Source organism: Coenobita brevimanus, chromosome 43 (assembly GCF_032717465.1).
Source record: "Coenobita brevimanus isolate Jiangsu-jjx chromosome 43, ASM3271746v2, whole genome shotgun sequence".
Lineage (NCBI taxonomy): Eukaryota > Metazoa > Arthropoda > Malacostraca > Decapoda > Coenobitidae > Coenobita > Coenobita brevimanus.
The window spans coordinates 11,051,487-11,069,512 of NC_136996.1; the positions used below are offsets into that span (position 1 = coordinate 11,051,487).

Consider the following 18,026-nt stretch of genomic DNA (forward strand, 5'->3'; position numbering starts at 1 on the left):
TCACTCCAAAGCTTCTTTACTCCTCAGCTTCTGTCCCAGTTGATGGCCGGAATGATATGTAAATACGGCATTCCTGAGAGAGAGAGAGAGAGAGAGAGAGAGAGAGAGAGAGAGAGAGAGAGAGACTGCGAGCTCCGGTGAAGAAGCTTGTGTGGCTGGGTGGCACGAAGGTGGCAGGGGGTTGGGGGTGGGATTTGAGGTACAGTCGTCTCAGAAAGGGATGGCAGTGTTTGAGTTTGCTCTAGTCACTCTGCGCTGCCATTCGATCAGCGAAAACTTAGTGACTATAAGGTAAAAGTTCTGTGCCTTCATAACGCCATATTAAATTAAATATAATAGTATAACACGAAAAGAATTGTGTGAAACGAGTAACGTAGCGATATGTTAGAAATTAACACTTAGATACGTTTCCCGATTTAAATGAATGTGTAATGTATTACTCCGAGTGCGGCGCGCAGTGTAACCCCGTGTTGCTGGTGTTTTTGCTTCCCAGTATTTCAAATACACATGCTCTAGTTTGAAGACCAGTTAAAAAAAAAAAAAAAATCGACTATAATACACATCACTATTTTCAAATGCTATGGTGATGATACGGCAACAATAAGGATACCAGAACAATGAAATTATTCTTAGTATGGAAACCCTACCAGAGGTAACAGCTAGACCTTTCTGCCTTTTATTCCTTGTTTCCTCCTCGCTTATAATAATTAAATAAACTGCTTTATTCCCTGTTCATTGAAAACTATTTCCAGTTGTAAGGAGATATGACAGATTTTACCTTTTTCTCTTACAACAGGCAAGAAAAAGGACCAAAACATGAGTTTATAACTCTTGCAATGCAAAAGCACATACTTTTGCTCAGTATTTTAATGTTAGCTTATCTCTCTTTTTAAATGAACCGCTGAGTCCTGCTTAACTGAAAATGATGAGTTGGAAATTTGGAACTCGGTGATTTTATTACTTTTGCCAGTCATTCAGGCACTGAGGATACTAGGCTATGCCAAATTGGCACTCTCCAAGGAGCTCCGACTCCGACATTTTCGAGGCTCTTTCCTTATATATTTCATTCACTGATAGTCCTCTGACTATCTTCTTTATGGAAAACTGGCCAAATGCAGTGTAATAAATGCTGGTATTTGAGTAAAAGTTGTTTCCTCTCGTGCTTGTTGATCGAACCTTAAATGGTTCTACAAACTTAAGCTGCTTTCCCGCTTTCTCTCGTCACCCAAGGAGACAATAGAAACGGAAATAAATGACTTCAAATTATTTCCTTGTATTGTAACGGAAATTATTTTATAAAAAAAATGACATTTTATTTGTTTGCTGAAGCTCATTTCGTTTCAGTCTTACGCTGCAAAAAAAATTATTGCGTGCTTATAGACCGGAACCCCGCAAATTATTCCTGACTGTCCACGAGCGATAGTTCTGATATTTCAAGCAGCTTCGTTTAGGATTTCATCGCTACTGACGGTTTCCTACAATTTTGAACTATACCGGTAATTTGGCATTTATTGTTTTCGGTAACAGTTTTACACAACAGGTTTCACCTTGTAAAGATGTAAGAAAGAGTATGTGCATTATCGCTGACATATCTTGTGGATACTCTGCTGCCGCTTCTTAGGACGACTGTACCAAAATTGTTCAGACAAAGAGATGAAGATAAAGCTGCTTTTTATATTGTGCCTTAATTCAACTAAAGTTGAATGTTATTACTTTCACCACACACCCTCAGCGCTAGTATTCTGTTCAAGCTAAAGCCAAATTACTTAGTTCAGATGCGAGTCAGTCATAAATATTGAGAATCTTGATTTTTTTTTTTTTTCTTACGATGACACTTTGTTTATACGTGCTGAAGCATCCCCAGGAGCGGCCTTGTCCAACTGTTTCTCACTTCCAATTTCTGTTAAAAAAAGCGCTTCACTCCCGCTGAGTTTAACGACTTCAGCAAAGCCACGCCACGCCACAACACACCACATAGCATTTCACCTTTTCACACCACGTCACATAAATCGCCCTCCCACACCACACCACACCACACCACACCAAGGGCATTAATCGAAAGGCCCTGAACCTCTCGCATCTAATACTTTAAGTACTTGCTATGCTTGCTGCCACCAAAGGATTTTTTTTTTTTTTTTTTTTGGTTATTGAATTACCTCCAATAACCCCGTTAGTATGAGAACACCTTTTTTTTTAGTGGGTCCTAATATTGAAGTAGATAATCGGGGATTGGAGTGCTGAAATCGGAGTAAATAAGCTAAGGTCAAGAAACTGAAGTGGTTAGGATGGAATGCCTTGAAACTGGAGTAATTGGGCAGGATGGAGGTCATAAAGTTTGTAGACCAGTGTGAGTGGAGATGGCGGTCTTGAAGCTGGATTAGGTGGCTTAGGGGGTCCTAATATGTTGGGTGATAATGTGAGAACCCTGAAATTTGAACAGCTGGCTTAGGGGGTCTTGAAGTTGCAGTAGGTAGTAAGGAGGACATGATGCTGGCGTAGAGAACAGATGAGCTTGGAGATTCTGAAATTAGTGTAGGTGGCTCTGAGTGGGCCTGAAGTTGGAGTGAATAGCCTGGGGGGGGGGGAGGAAAGGTCCTTGCATCGGAATTTGTGGCTTAAGGTCCTAAAACTGCAATAAGCATTATGAGAAATTCTGAAACCGGAGTAGCTGGTGTGACTCATGAAAGTGAAGTAGACTGGAGAGCATGGGGGATCCTGATATGGGATGAAGCCACGTGTCGGAACCTGAAATTCATTAGGCAGATGAGTGTGGAAGGCCCTGAAATTGAAGTAGGCAGAGTGGGAGGGGGGGAGGGGCTCTTGAAACCAAAGGAGGTAGTATGGGAAGTTCTAAATCCCTTCCGTCCAATAAAGCCATCTTACTATTTCTTCTTGCTACAGTCAGACGATCTTACTCAACCTGAGAAATATCTCAGTTTCGCGATGTCTAAGGAGCAGAAATAAGTCATTTGAAGGTAGCAATAGAGAAAGAAATACGTTATCAAAGGAATAAAGTGGTCAAATTGGAATAGACAGCTGGGGGGGGGAGGGGAGGCTTGAAACTGGAATAGGTAGGCGGCTGGGGAGGTCGTGGCTGCACTTTACCTCTGGAGCGAAAACTGGATTTAGGTAACAGAGCAGATCTGTCGGAAAGTTTGGTACGCCTGATGAGATTCTCAGTTAAAGTGCAGAGGCTCTGGAATAAGAGTGGAAAGCGGCCCGAAGGAAGAGTCGCGGAAATATAAAATAGAATTGTACGAGATGAGGTTTGTAATAGAGAGGGTTTGAGAGAGGGGAAAATGATACAGGAAGGAAGAAATGCTTGTGAAAGGAAGAGTAGAGTAATTAGCTTGGAATGATGAAAAATAATAATACAATGGGTTAGGCGTTTTGAAGAAAAGAAAAATAAACGGCACTTATCTGTGGTAATTCGCGTGTTGTCGAATATTTAGTTTCTGTTCGAAAGTTAAAATCTTAGTTCTTAACGTACTGTAGTTGCGACGTGGTGTGATTGTTTGACAAGGGTATTTTTTTAATTTATATGTTATTCAGTGATTTTGAGTCTGTTAACTCATAAATCATGATACTCTCTCTCTCTCTCTCTCTCTCTCTCTCTCTCTCTCTCACACACACGCGCGCGCACACACACACACACACACACACACACACACACACACACACACACACACTTTTTTTCTTCTATCCCCCCTTTCTCTCTCTCTCTCTCTCTCTCTCTCTCTCTCTCTCTCTTTCACACACACACACACACACACACACACACACACACACACACTTTTTTTTTCAATCCCCCCTTTCTCAAGCTCCTTCCTAGTCTCAACCCAACTCCATCTGCCCAACTTCCCATCTTCACATTGGTTTCCTCAGCATCCTACTTCACATTACTCCATCGCCCTCATCGCCATCAGGAGCAGTGGGAATGGGGGAGTTTCTCTATACCTCATTCCACCCCTGAATTACCTCACAGTATTGTACTCCATATTAGATGCAGCCTCCACTCCCTGCATCCATTTTTCATCCCGTCCTTTACCATGTCCGTTTGCAAATCCTTCCTCTCAGGCGTACTCCTCTCACCTCCATTTCATCCTCATCATCATCTCTACCTGCTACTCCTCAAATTCCCCTCCTGGGTTTATTACTAATGTCCTCACCCTTAAATATGTTCGAGCGTAATCCTCCTTACAGTCATGCTGCTCAAATCTGCTATTCATTCTCATTTTAGTACTCATCTCCTTGCTTTCTGTTACACCTCATATACTCAGTTATCCACCCAGACTTCATTTACATCCTCATCTCCGTCTCCTAATCCTTTCTCCACAAGTACTCTCAACTCCTCTTCACCCTCACCCTCATCCCTTCAACCTATCTTCATATCCATACTCATCTTTCCTTTCCTTATCCATCCTCAGGCATAGATTTTGCCCCTTCACCTCACATTCACACACCTACTTGTCTCCCTACTTCCTTTTCTCTCTGATAATCATCTTCTTTACTCCTTATCCTCGCCCTCATTTCCTAAGCCATCATAATTATACTCATCCCCCTCTCCCTTTATCTTCCTCATAATTGTCTCATCCTCATCTCCTCGCCTCCTCATCACCCCCATGCCCTTCTCATCCCTTCATCACTTTTCCCTGCTTAGACTCCAGAATAGTTAGTGAGGGAGAGAAGAAGGGAGGGGGAGATGAGAGGATTGTGGGAATGGGGAGATGAGGGGATGGTGGGGAAGGGGAATTGTCTGTATTACTCCCTTGCCCCGTCTTATCTTATGATCAGTGGTGGGCCTTCTCTTGGGGATGAAGATTGGACCTAAATGGGATGGAAAGGGGAGAGATGGGGATGGAGGGCAGTGAATAGAAGGAATGGGGATTGGGATGAGGAGAGCGGGGGAGGGGAGGAAGATGTAGAATGTCAAGAGAGAAAAGAGGTGGGATGAGGAGGAGTTTATGAGTTGGAGGGAAGAAGGAGGAAGGGATTGTGGGAAAAAAGAGAGAGATAGTGGAAAGAGATGGAGGAAGATAACGAGGAAATGAGGAAGAGAGAGAGAGCTGATGAGGACTGAGGGAAAGGCAGAAACGGGAAAATGAGGGGATTATGGAAGGGATAAGGGACTGAGGTGGATGAGGAGGGCCGACTGTGAAAGAGGAAAAGGCAAACGAGGAGCAGGAAAAAGGTGTGTGCTGGAGAAGGAAGAAGGTGCAAAGAATGATAGTAATAGACAAGGAGAATGCAGAGGGAGAACTGAAAGAGAATGAACGAGAAATGGATCTGAACAGGGGGATTAGAAGGATAACAAAGGAAGAAATGGAAGACTGGGAATGTAAGAAGAATTAATAGGGGGTTTAAATAAGAGGATGAACAACAGAACACTGTCTTTTTTCACGGTGTAGTGAGAGATTAAAAATTATTTCCTACATGCCGATACTCTCTTCATTGTTATTATAGCCGTTTTGGCCGGAATGTTGTGTCCTACATTGCAGTATGTGTGCATATTTGTCCAAGGAGGTAAATTATATGCGGGAAGAAGACCAAGGAGGGATCCAAGGAGAAGACTGAGAAGGGAGGAAGGGAAGCTAGGCTGGCACATGGAAATCTGGGAGACTGATTGCACTGACAAAACAGACTAGGGAAGAAAAAGTATCTCAAAGTGTGACAATAGAAAAACTTAGTGCTGAGTGGCGCAGAAATCACTTGGAATACAGTGACAGCCTATTCTATCTTTGCCATCCTCTGACAGTTCCGTTTCTGTTTACGGAGACCAATCGTAGAGAAAGAAGTTAAAAATATACTGTGTATAATCCTCCACTCCGAATGATGTTCCTTTTTGCGAATGTAACCGTCTGACTGGCAAAAAAACATAGAAGAAAACCATCATACTTAAAGGACTGATCTACAAAAAAGAGACTGGGGCATATAGGCTACACAGAAGCATGGATGAAGGAAGGTGGTGTGCTAGAAGAATGTATGACTTTTTTTTTCTGCTGTGAACATAAGACCTTCCGTATCAGGTTTGCGAGGTCTTCAAACGGAGGATAAGAGAAGGCACAAGCTGACACTCTATTATTTCACGGGTGAAGATAAGAGGCTGAAGAATGTGAAGAGTAGAGTAATTGAAGAGGAAGATATGAGACGTATTTTTAGAGAGGAAAAGAAAATAACAGGTCAGATTTATGTTTTCATTATTGCTAATTTCCTTAAAATAGCTTTACCTTCACACCTGATATCCCTAAGGTTTATCTTTCGGCATTGTCTACTGTACATCCCTCCATTATCGGCGACATAACAGATTCTGAAAAAAAGAATCATAGAGACTTTTACGAAGATTAACAGTAAGTTCTCAGACTAGTGTGGCAGAAGGTTAAGTATTTATCAAATTCACCCTACTTGCAGAGCACATATCGACTTTCATGAATATCATATAATTAATCCAAACTTTTGGACTTCATCTATTCAAAAGAAGAGTTTAGATCTCATAAATTATACTTTGCTCTAGAAAACAAGGAATTAAGAAGGTAACTGCCTCTTATGGACATTCTAAAAAGCATTAATACGGTAAGGTTTTCTGATCTGAACTGACTGATTTACGGCTTTCTTATTAGTAACCATTTTCAGTAATCGTCATGAAAAGAACATCATTAAATGTATAACCTTGAGAGAGAGAGAGAGAGAGAGAGAGAGAGTGAAGGCCAAAGACAGCGCCTGAGGGAGGTGAAGGGGGAGTGTGGTCGACTCTGGCAGTGTAAACAGCTCAGTTCCTCTTGTTTATGACGGCCGGAAATAAATGGGTCGAGTATGCTAATGGTGATGCCCAGTCCCTCACCTCACACAGTACGGCGGCTGGTTGGGGCACGGGTGAGAGAGAGAGAGAGAGAGAGAGAGAGAGAGAGAGAGAGAGAGAGAGATTCTTTAAAAAAGTAAGTAGTGTCAGATGTCATGAAGAGAAGGGAGCGTGAAGGGTGTAAGATGGCTGAAGAGTATGAAACAGTAGGATAGTGAAGGGGTAATGATAAGAGTGAAAGAGACAGTAGGCTAAAGACTAAAACGAGCAATTGTGAGTGGTGGGGACGAGGGAGTAGTGATGATTTTGTAGGGGCAGTGTGAGGAATGGGTAGTCCAGAAAGGGAGTAGTGAGATTTGAGGCATTTCAGTCGGCCTATTCCCTTTTCATTCATTTGTTTCTTATCCCCGCCAGCCCTGCCCATCACATATTCTCTAAATACCATTTTCCTCCATCTTTTGTTCTTTTCATTCCCGCTTTCGCTCTGTTTCCCTCTCCCACCAGCTCACTGTTTGCTTCTATTCCTTCGTTCTCCTTCCTCATTTATCTTACTTTCCTTCTTCTTCTTTACAATCCCATTTTCACTCTCCCTGTCTCCCACCTCCCTTTTAATCTCTTTTCCTATCTTTTTAATTCTCATGATCGCGTCTTCTCTCGTATTATCATTCCAACGTATGCCATATGATTTTATGCAGGTGAGAGTGAATCATATGAGGCTGAGAAAGTTAATGCCATCACCTTTAACCCTGTCATAATCGAGACAACAATGATATCGTATTCCACCTAACATCAAACGAATACATTAATCAGAGAGTGAGTCATAGGAACCTGACACTGTTCACTTTCTCTTCATATGTGCCTCCATTAGCCTCTTCTCTTTCCCTCCCATTACTCAGTTCATGGTGTGTACCGCTTTTATTACAAACTGTTTACCACGAGGAGCTGTGAGGTGAGGCTTCACAGGTGCTGGTGTCTCTCTTGTCTCCGTTATGGTGACAGTAGTGTAGATTTACGTACCGCCACCGCTGCTTCCACTAATGCCACTGTACAGTAGGTAAGGGGGAAGTTATCGTATCGCTGTCCATGCCCTCTGTTGTGTAATTATCTGCCTCTTTATTAAAACTGAGCTCGGGAAGATGTAAACAAGCCCTAAATTGTTGACAGGCATTTATGAAACATCTGAAATCTTTAGATGCTGTTAACACCTGTAACTGGTTGATGTAATCAGCCTGTATCCTGCGTTCCGAAGAGTAGGCTAGTCATCAACGATTCTGAAAGATGAGGCATGTATCATCATATGCGCACATGAGCCAAAAATTATTTAAAGGAAAAATAAGTCTTGTCCATACCCTTAAGCAGTCAGTTTTACTTCACGAACCTTCGACCTAAGATTACTGGTGTTCATTACACGTCCATGAGAAAGAGTCATCGCTTGGTCATGGCCGTGCTGTGTTATGAAGTAATAAGTATTCGCCACAGCAATGTGGGTTTATACGCAGATTAACATAAAGTGACACTCACCCACACTACATACTCAGGGCCAGTTTATACTGAGACCTGAAACGTATCTATCCTGATGCATATTATCCAAACCTGTAAATTGGAATAAAAACAGAACAAAGAACATGTTTTATCGACATTCTGGCCGTTCCGTTTCCATTGTCACCTACATTACCAGTCTGTCTGGCAGTAAGAAACGACTTGCTCAGAACGTGATCTACTGAAACGGGGCGTTTTTCCAATTTTTTTACAAGTCTACGTGATTGGACAATTTGGACACAATATATCTGATTCCGACCTAAGTGTGAAGAGGCCATTACGGCAGATATTAAAAATACGACTGGTCATGGCTGATACACATACCAGTGACACAGGCAAGCTGACGCACCTGCTCACCACTTGGAATCATAGACAACGTTACAATGGTGAATGTATTATTGCACAAATACACAAACTACTTCAAGTGCAATTGTGGACTATATAAACAAGCATGCAACATATACCCGTCATATCTGCCTATTACTGAACAATTAAAGCCCTATTCATACACTCGCTTGAGCCTAAGTTACTTTTGTTTGTCTGATCTCAAATCATGCAACTACCAACTACTTCAAACCAACTGTAGCGTTGAAGAGTAACAAAAAGTTGGACTACAGGCAAAATGGAGAAATTTGTCACATGAATTGGTGAGGATCCTTTGTGAATATGGGCCCAGGCACTTAGGTTATTGCACATTACTCTCGGACCTGCCAGCAAGCGCCATTTTGGATCACTATCAGCTTACATCACATCCAAGACATAAAAAAAAAAAAATGTTACGCTGATATCCTACCACACCATTACGACTACATCACCTCACCACAACTCACCCAGTTATCATCGCACAGTATTGTGAGGTTAGAACCTTTTGATTGCTAAGATTAGAAATGTCTGATGTCAGTGTAATTGGCATTCCAAGATACACCAACAACAGAGAAAGGACTGCTCGAGATGGTTTTTAAAGCCTTTACTGCTAGAATTTCTTTCAGCTCTTAGTTAGACTTTACAAAATCCCCAAGAACACCAAAACCATTGGAATGCATGACAAAGCATTACATATAACTCCTTTCCTTGTCGCCTATATTATTACATTGTCACAAAGAGTTATCCATCACATTTCATGACATCACTATCCCTAAAACTGCATCATTGTCGGTATTTTTATAACGTTCATAAACTTCCTCACCATAGCCAGTTTTCATCGTTATCACCATTAAAGCTCTATCATCATCATCATCATTATCATCATCATCAGCAGCAGCAGCACCATAGTCACATCAGTACTCTTATCACCACTTTATTCATCACACTTCTCTTCATATTCTTCTAATAACTGGTGTTTACTATCACTTAAAATAAAACTGAGAAGATTTACTGTCTTCACTGCACCTGATATTGTCTTTGACTTCTCTTCACCATAAATCACTGTCTTAAATCTCAAACTTAAGTGAAGAATCATCACTATCATTACATCACGTCAGACGATCATCATCACACTACAATAAAGAAAATCATCATTCACATCACAAAACGATCACCATCACACTACAATAAAGAAAATCATCATTCACATCACAATGCCGGGCAGCCACCACACCACAATGCTGTATAGGGTCACCACCACCACCATCATCAAGTTACAAAACACATCAACACCATAACAAAATACAGGAGCACCACCACACGGCCGTCACCACAATATCACAGTAAATCCACTCCGCCATAGCACCACAGTCAAGATTGCGGCAGCATCACAGAAAAGGCCCCATCGCCACAGCATCACAAAGACTACCATCACAGCAACACAAAGACCACCATCACAGCACCACAAAGATCACCATCATAGCACCACATAACCCATCATCACAGCACCGCAATAAAGCCTTCACCACCACCACCACCACCACCAGTCTCCACACTGCCAGGCTTCCCCGAAACCGCAAGAAAATTCATTGAACCGATAATTTAATCACAGGTAATTTCATGGCGTAATTCTCAATCGAGTCCCACCTAGAGGGCTGGATGTGCGCGCACACGAACACACACACACACACACACACACACACACACACACACACACACACACACACACACACTACACAAGCATACATACAAACACACCTACAAAGTTCCAGTTTGGATCTCTGGTGACTGCCGTATGATGTGATATTGCATTTTATGTTAAACTTAGTATCAGAATGTTTGTGTTGGTAATGACTATATTGCTTTCATGTAATTTTGTCTCAGTGTTACATGCATCAGGTTCCTTCGCCCTCACAACCATTCTTCTGGTGTTTCTCCTTCTCTCATATTCCATACTCTCAGCTTCTCTCGTCTCTCGATATCTCCTTCCCCTCGACTTACCTCTTTCCCTCAAGATCTTAGCCTTTCCTTTGTTGCTAATTCTTTTTGCCACTCACATCCCTTTCTGGCTCTTCGTTTCTCATTTATAGTTCATGGTTGTATCAGTGTTACTTATCATTTCCTCCTGTACTGCAGTTTTCCTTTATCCCCTCCAATCAGATGATTTTCTTCTTCATTTTAATCGGGCCACCACTAGACGATTTTATTCGACTTAAGAAGGATCTCTAGTAATCAAAGGGTTATTGGTGGCTGTATGTACCGCCTCCAGATCCCGAATTCTCTTATAAGTTGAGTAAAATCGTCTGTTGTCAGTGAGAATTGAATGTTAAATGCCTTCCCCTGATCGAAAGTTAATGTTTCTTCCTTTTTCTTGTTCACTTGGCCATTATCAGATATCAGCGTTGTGTGTCTTTATTCTGTTCTTTTCTTTTGTCTTCTCACATTTCTTCCCCACATTATCTCATTTCTCTTCAAATGGCATTCTTCTCTCTCCTTCCTCGAATTATCTCTGTTTCACCTCGGATGCCCCTCTTCTCCTCTCGTTGCCTTTTTCCCTTTTCGCAACTGCTCTTCTAATGTCTCTCCTTTCTTCTCGACCCACAGGCCAGATGTTCCTGATCGACCGGTTTCTGGGCAACACCTTCCTCACCTTTGGCCTGGACGTCATCAAGTTCATGGAAGACGATCAGGAGGTGCGCATCGACCCCATGATCTTCGTGTTCCCGCGCATGACCAAGTGTTCCTTCAGCAAGTTCGGCACATCGGGGGAGTTGGAGAGATACGACTCGCTCTGCATCCTACCCATCAACATCGTCAACGAGAAAATCTACATCTTCCTGTGGTTCTGGTTCTTGCTACTGGTATTCCTCACGTTCTTCGTCCTCCTCTACCGGCTCATGATCATCCTTAGCCCGCGGATGAGAGCCTACCTCCTCTGCCTCCGCTTCCGCCTCATCAACAAGGAAGTTATCAATACCATAGTGAGGAAGAGCAAGATGGGCGACTGGTTCCTCTTCTACATGCTCGGCCAGAACGTGGACACCCTCATATTCAAGGAGGTGATGCACGAATTGGCGAAGAGACTCGGACACGCATCGAAAGACTTTGGGGAACCATGAGCAACTGTGTAAATAGCCACAGGGTGTTTTACCACGAACGTCTGTGATCCTAACGCACGTAGTTTAAGGTAAGTACTCACATTTATGTTTCCATATTTTCTCTTCATTCAGTATTATTTTCCAGGATATTCAATTACTTTTTGAAGCACTTCCACTGAGCATTTAAGTGTGTATACTCGTATCTTTGATGTCTATTGTAACAGACCATATATTATTTTCCTGGGATTATATACAAGGCAGTTCACTTTGGGAAGTGTTATACTCTTCAGAAGTAAGGTTTTTCATTGTGATGTTGGTGTTTCTTTCTTGAAATACCTTGATAACGTATCAGTATCGATTTAAAGTCAAAATTTCATCGTTAGAGTGTGAGGTACGATATTTCGTTTGGCTTACATTTACATTATACTGTACGTTAGTCTGAGTCGCTAATTATCTCATAAACAGATGTAGATCTATCGTGGGGAAGGAAATTAGCACCGTCTTAATAAACCCCAGATGGCAAGAGAACAGAAGTAAGTTTGGTCTTTATTTCTCATCGCTGATTGCGTGCGGTATACAAGGGGGAGAGCAGCTTAACCACTGCCTATTCTCACACATGTCTTAAGATTGATAGTCTTAAATTTGGAACCTTCACCTTTCCTTCCTCAGTTTTAGTAATGGAAGCTCCTAGTCGTCTAGTTTTGTTTTATTGTGGTAATGAAGGCCTAGAGTACTTGTATGTTAGTAGAAACTGCAGTATTATAACAGTTCAGCATCTCAGCTACGTGTTGTTAGTAGCCTATATGTTTATACCGTAGACTAGGAGCAGAGCTTGCCTTTACTCCTTCACTACGATGACGGCTTTTATAGATAATTCTTACTTCTTTATCTCTTCACTTCGATGACGGCTTTTATATATCTCATCTCTCATCTCATCAGCCGTTTGAGTGTCCACTGTAGGACCGGCCTATCCCAGCCGAAGCGGGGACGATACAGCCAATGTATCTTTGATGTCTATTGTAACAGACCATATATTATTTTCCTGGGATTATATACAAGGCAGTTCACTTTGGGAAGTGTTATACTCTTCAGAAGTAAGGTTTTTCATTGTGATGTTGGTGTTTCTTTCTTGAAATACCTTGATAACGTATCAGTATCGATTTAAAGTCAAAATTTCATCGTTAGAGTGTGAGGTACGATATTTCGTTTGGCTTACATTTACATTATACTGTACGTTAGTCTGAGTCGCTAATTATCTCATAAACAGATGTAGATCTATCGTGGGGAAGGAAATTAGCACCGTCTTAATAAACCCCAGATGGCAAGAGAACAGAAGTAAGTTTGGTCTTTATTTCTCATCGCTGATTGCGTGCGGTATACAAGGGGGAGAGCAGCTTAACCACTGCCTATTCTCACACATGTCTTAAGATTGATAGTCTTAAATTTGGAACCTTCACCTTTCCTTCCTCAGTTTTAGTAATGGAAGCTCCTAGTCGTCTAGTTTTGTTTTATTGTGGTAATGAAGGCCTAGAGTACTTGTATGTTAGTAGAAACTGCAGTATTATAACAGTTCAGCATCTCAGCTACGTGTTGTTAGTAGCCTATATGTTTATACCGTAGACTAGGAGCAGAGCTTGCCTTTACTCCTTCACTACGATGACGGCTTTTATAGATAATTCTTACTTCTTTATCTCTTCACTTCGATGACGGCTTTTATATATCTCATCTCTCATCTCATCAGCCGTTTGAGTGTCCACTGTAGGACCGGCCTATCCCAGCCGAAGCGGGGACGATACAGCCAATGTATCTCTGCCAAGTGGCTTAGGCTGTCTGGTAGAAATTGTATGTAGGGTGAGAAGTGCTTGTAAGTGTATTGTAGTGTTGGAGTGGCTTTGGATGTGAGCGTAGTCTATGAACCAAGTGTAATCGGCCCGCGCAAGCCGACTGGGTGCAAGCATACTTTACAGTATGCGACACTGGTTCAACCACAGCACCCCTGATGTCCACCAATGCAGTACGTGGCCAGGAGAACGCTCCCAAAGTTTATTACCCTGGCGGGGCGCGAATCCTCGCTCTCCAGTGTACGAAAACGCACACTTTACCACTGTACCACAGAGGCTTTTATATATATATATATATATAGATAGATAGATAGATAGATAGATGAAAGGTTAGGAAATTTTTTAACAATATTCTGCCAGTTTTGTTTGGGGTGCTATGACTTCATCATTTTCTTTCGTAAGTCATTACTCATTGTCTTACTATCGACCTCATAGTAATGAAGTGCGCCATTATATATTCTCGAAACTGTACATGAAACTTTAGCTTTCTGTCCACATCGTTGGCATAAACGCATCAGATGTTTACAGGTGTTTTGATTATACAGCACTTACCCCTCGTAACCTTCCAGCAGAGTGATAAGGTTCAGATGAAGAATAGGGCATTTTAGTTTTGGGTCCGCATCAGAACTGCCTTTTTCTGCTGCTGCATCCTACCCCGTCAGTAGCCACAGCCCAGTCCACAAAAATACTTATGATTACTTCCATATCATAAGTCAGATCTTAATTTGTGGGAAAAACAAGAGGCTTCAGTAGTGTATGCTCTTCTTTAACGATCCATCCTCCTTAGATTTTGATTTGCAGGAAGAACAGTAGACATCGGAGGTGTCTGCACTCTTTTACACATCCTTCACACACACACACACACACACACACACACACACACACACACCGCTCGCTGGCGCAGTGGTAACGTTCTCGCTTGCCATCTGGTAGACGGGAGTTCGCGCCTCGCTCAGGTTGCGAAAAGTTTCACTGACGAAGTGGGTGGTTACTGTCCCCCTGGAGCAAGGGGACGGGTGTGTGGGTGTGTGAAGGTCACAGCCTGGCCCTTAGATCGGACTACATGAGCTCTCAGCTCCCTTCCGGGAGGGTAAAATGCTGACGATCACGACCATCAAGTGATCCTGACCGACCCGGTGAATTACATAGAAAATGTTCTGATAACTGTCCTCTCGTAACTAAGAATTGCTAATAAGACACAGTGGAAGATTTTACACTCCCCTGTATGTTCCTTCCTGCAAAAACAAAAAGTATTTCGTGAATTTTTCTCTCGTAACTAACATTTGTTTTTGCGGAAAGGACGTGAGACATGGGAAAATCATACACCCTCCTTGTCTGCCCGGTAAACATAAATCATAGTTAAGAAAGACCCAAAAACGAAAACCAAAGTTCCCATTGATGGTGATGATTATGATGATGATGAGGTTACGACAGGAAATTGATCATAAGTCTGTTTGTGAATCTGGATCCAGGGTAGGCTGTCAGGGTAGCTTGTCGGACCCTGCGCTTTTACAGAATGCAGGCGGGAATGTCACATACGGGAAGTTGAATGAAAGTTTAAGAGGCCACTGAGAGGTATGAATTGTAAGTGTGTTTGCCCTCAATCACCTCACTCTTACCATCTTTCTCCACTTACTTCTTTACTCTCTTTTCCTACTCTCTTTTTTCTTTCTCCCCCCTTTCTTGTTTTACCTCATTCATTCCTCTCCTTTTGCTAATTTCCCCCTCCACCTCCCTTACTTCCATTTCTCGTCTGCCCTTCATTATCCTCTTCACGTCCTTTCTCTTTCCTTTCCTTGTATATCCCTTCCTCAGGCCTTCATCACATCGTTCTCCCACTCTTGTAATTTTTCTTCCCTGAACTTTCTATATCGCCATTTTCTCGTCTTCTCTTGCTTCTTCCCTTCCTCCTTTTCTTTACCTCTCCCTGTCACCTCTCGTATTTCTTCTACTTTCGCCTTTTCTTTGCCATAGTTATTCCTCTTCTGTCTTCCAATCTTTGTTTCTTCATTATCTTCCCATCATCCTTTCTCCGTCTCTCCCTTAGTTTTCTTTTTTTTTTTTTAAGTCTCTATCCATTTCTCATTTTATCCCTCTTCCTGTGCCCAGTTTCTTTCCCCTGCCGCCCCACCTCTCTCTCTCTCTCTCTCTCTCTCTCTCTCTCGTCCACCACATCCTCACTTCCTTCCTCTTTTTCCTCTCCATCTTCCCTGCGGTCTTCCCATTCGAACATTTTGCTCTCCCTGTCTTCTCCACTCTCTCTCCTTCCCTCTTTTTCTCTCCCTCTCTGTTTCCTCGCCCATCGCCTTTTTTTCCTCGGCTTCTTCTTATCCAGTTTCCTTGTTGAAGTCACCTTTATCTTTATCTTTCCTCAAACTCTCTTCCTCATCCATCTTTCTCTCCTCTCGTTCCTACTCCATATATCTCCTCCTTCATTTCTTCTTCCCACAGCATTTTTCTCTCCTTTCCCATTTCCTTCGTTTTTTCCGTACGTGTCCCTTCTTCGTTCCTTCCTTGTTTCCTTTCTTCTTTCCTTTCGTTCTTCCCTCCTTCATTTTAACAGAGCTATTTTTTTTCCCTTGACTTTTATTCTCCTTTTGGCAAGTATGCTCATCACTGCAAACTCCCTCCAAGTTCAGGTCTCCTTTCCTCTCTCCTTCCCTCCAAATCTCCTTCCCTCTTTCCTTCCTTCCGTCCTCCTTCTTTCCTCTCATCCTCCCAGTTCCTCTTCCTTCCTTCCTTCCTCCCATCCTTCCATCTCCTCTCCCTTCCTGTCTTCCTTCCTTCCAACTTTCCTTCCTGCCTTTCAACTCTTTGGTTCAATGCAAGCCTTTCTTTCCAAGTCTCAGTACATTTCACCATCTTTAAATTTCCATATAATTTTGAATAATTATCCTACCACTTTACTTCAACTCACAATTTAATTCGGTTTTTCCTACACTCTTCCTATCTTTCTTTCACGAATTTCCTTGCTCAGCCATTCCCTCCAACTCATGCCTATGTCTTCCCACCTCTCCCTTTTTTTATTTTCCCCTCCCTCCTGCTGCCTACTTCCTTTTCCCATCTTCCGTCCACTCTTTCCCTACTCCCACCATTCTCTCCACCTCTTTCACCTTCCTTCCAGTCTTTACTCTTTTTGTCTTTACGCAGTTCCCATCCTCTCATTTTCCTTCCACTATCTTTCCAGCCCCCACCACCACTCTTGCCAACTTTTTCCTCTTCCTTCTTACCTCTTCTGCTTTATATATATATATATTTAATCTTCCAACTCCTGTCTTCCTCTAGCGCTCTGGTCCTTCTTCCAAACTACTCATCCTTGAAATCTTCCTTCTGACAGTTCCCTCCATCTTATGTTTGCCTCCAGCTCCCTCATTCTCCTGATCATCAGCCATTGCTTTCCTTGTTCCAATCATCCCTCATCTCTCTATCTTCAATTTCTAGATAAGAGAGCATCTTTTGGAGAGGCCCATTCAGTCAGTCACACCCTAATTTATTTCCTGGCGCTAGATGCTTCCCTCCAGTAGAATTTAGCGACTCCTCATAGTATGTTTCTCATGATCCAGTATCTATCTGGTATTCTCTCATTCACTTCTTCATCTTATCTTAAGTCACTCCCTACAACTCTCCTCTTCCTCCTTCAAATTTTCTTTCCTCAAACTCTCCTTTCTCTCCATCTGTCTCTTCCTCCAACAATCTCTTCTCTCCAGTTCCCCCTCCTTCCCTCAACTTTTCTCTCCTCCAACTCTCCGTCTTTCCTCCAACTCTCTTCTTCCCTCCATTAGATATATCAGACTGGTAGCGACTTCCTGTGTTGGCGCAAGACATTAGCGGCTCCTCTGCTGCTACACACACACACACACACACACACACACACACACACACACACACACGACATTACGAGCCGGAATCATTCGTACAAAAATATAAATCGTTAAGGCAAGAACACACACATACAAATAAAACTATACACAGTTGGATATATGAGCTCACACAGACACACACACAAACACACACGTGTAATTTTGAGTATATAGTTCAATATTTCAGAGCGCGCACGCACACACACACACACACACACACACACACACACACACACACACACACCGGCTCAGTGGTAACGCTCTCGCCTGCCACCTGGTAGACGGGGGTTCGTGCCTCGCTTAGTTTGCGAAAAATTTCACTGACGAAGCGGGTGGTTACTGTCTCCCTCGAGCAAGGGGATGGGTGTGTGCGTGTGTGAAGGTCACAGCCTTGCCCTTAGATTGGACAGTATGAGCTCTCAGCTCTCTTCCGGAAAGGTAAAAAAGCTGATGATCACGACTATTAAGTGATCCTGACCGACCCGGTGAATTACACATGCAGAATGAAGCATTTGCAGTTGGACACACA

The 18,026-nt window shown here is 42.5% G+C and overlaps 1 protein-coding gene across 1 annotated transcript in view; it reads left to right on the forward strand.

Annotated features, from left to right (window-relative positions):
* Nucleotides 1-11,817, forward strand: part of LOC145397803 (innexin shaking-B-like) — a 374,129-nt gene extending 362,312 nt beyond the window's left edge. The window contains exon 4 of the mRNA XM_080270824.1: nt 11,303-11,817. Within this exon, the coding sequence (XP_080126950.1) occupies nt 11,303-11,817 (515 nt within the window). The remainder of the gene's footprint in view (nt 1-11,302) is intronic.
* Nucleotides 11,818-18,026: the final 6,209 nt, after the last annotated feature.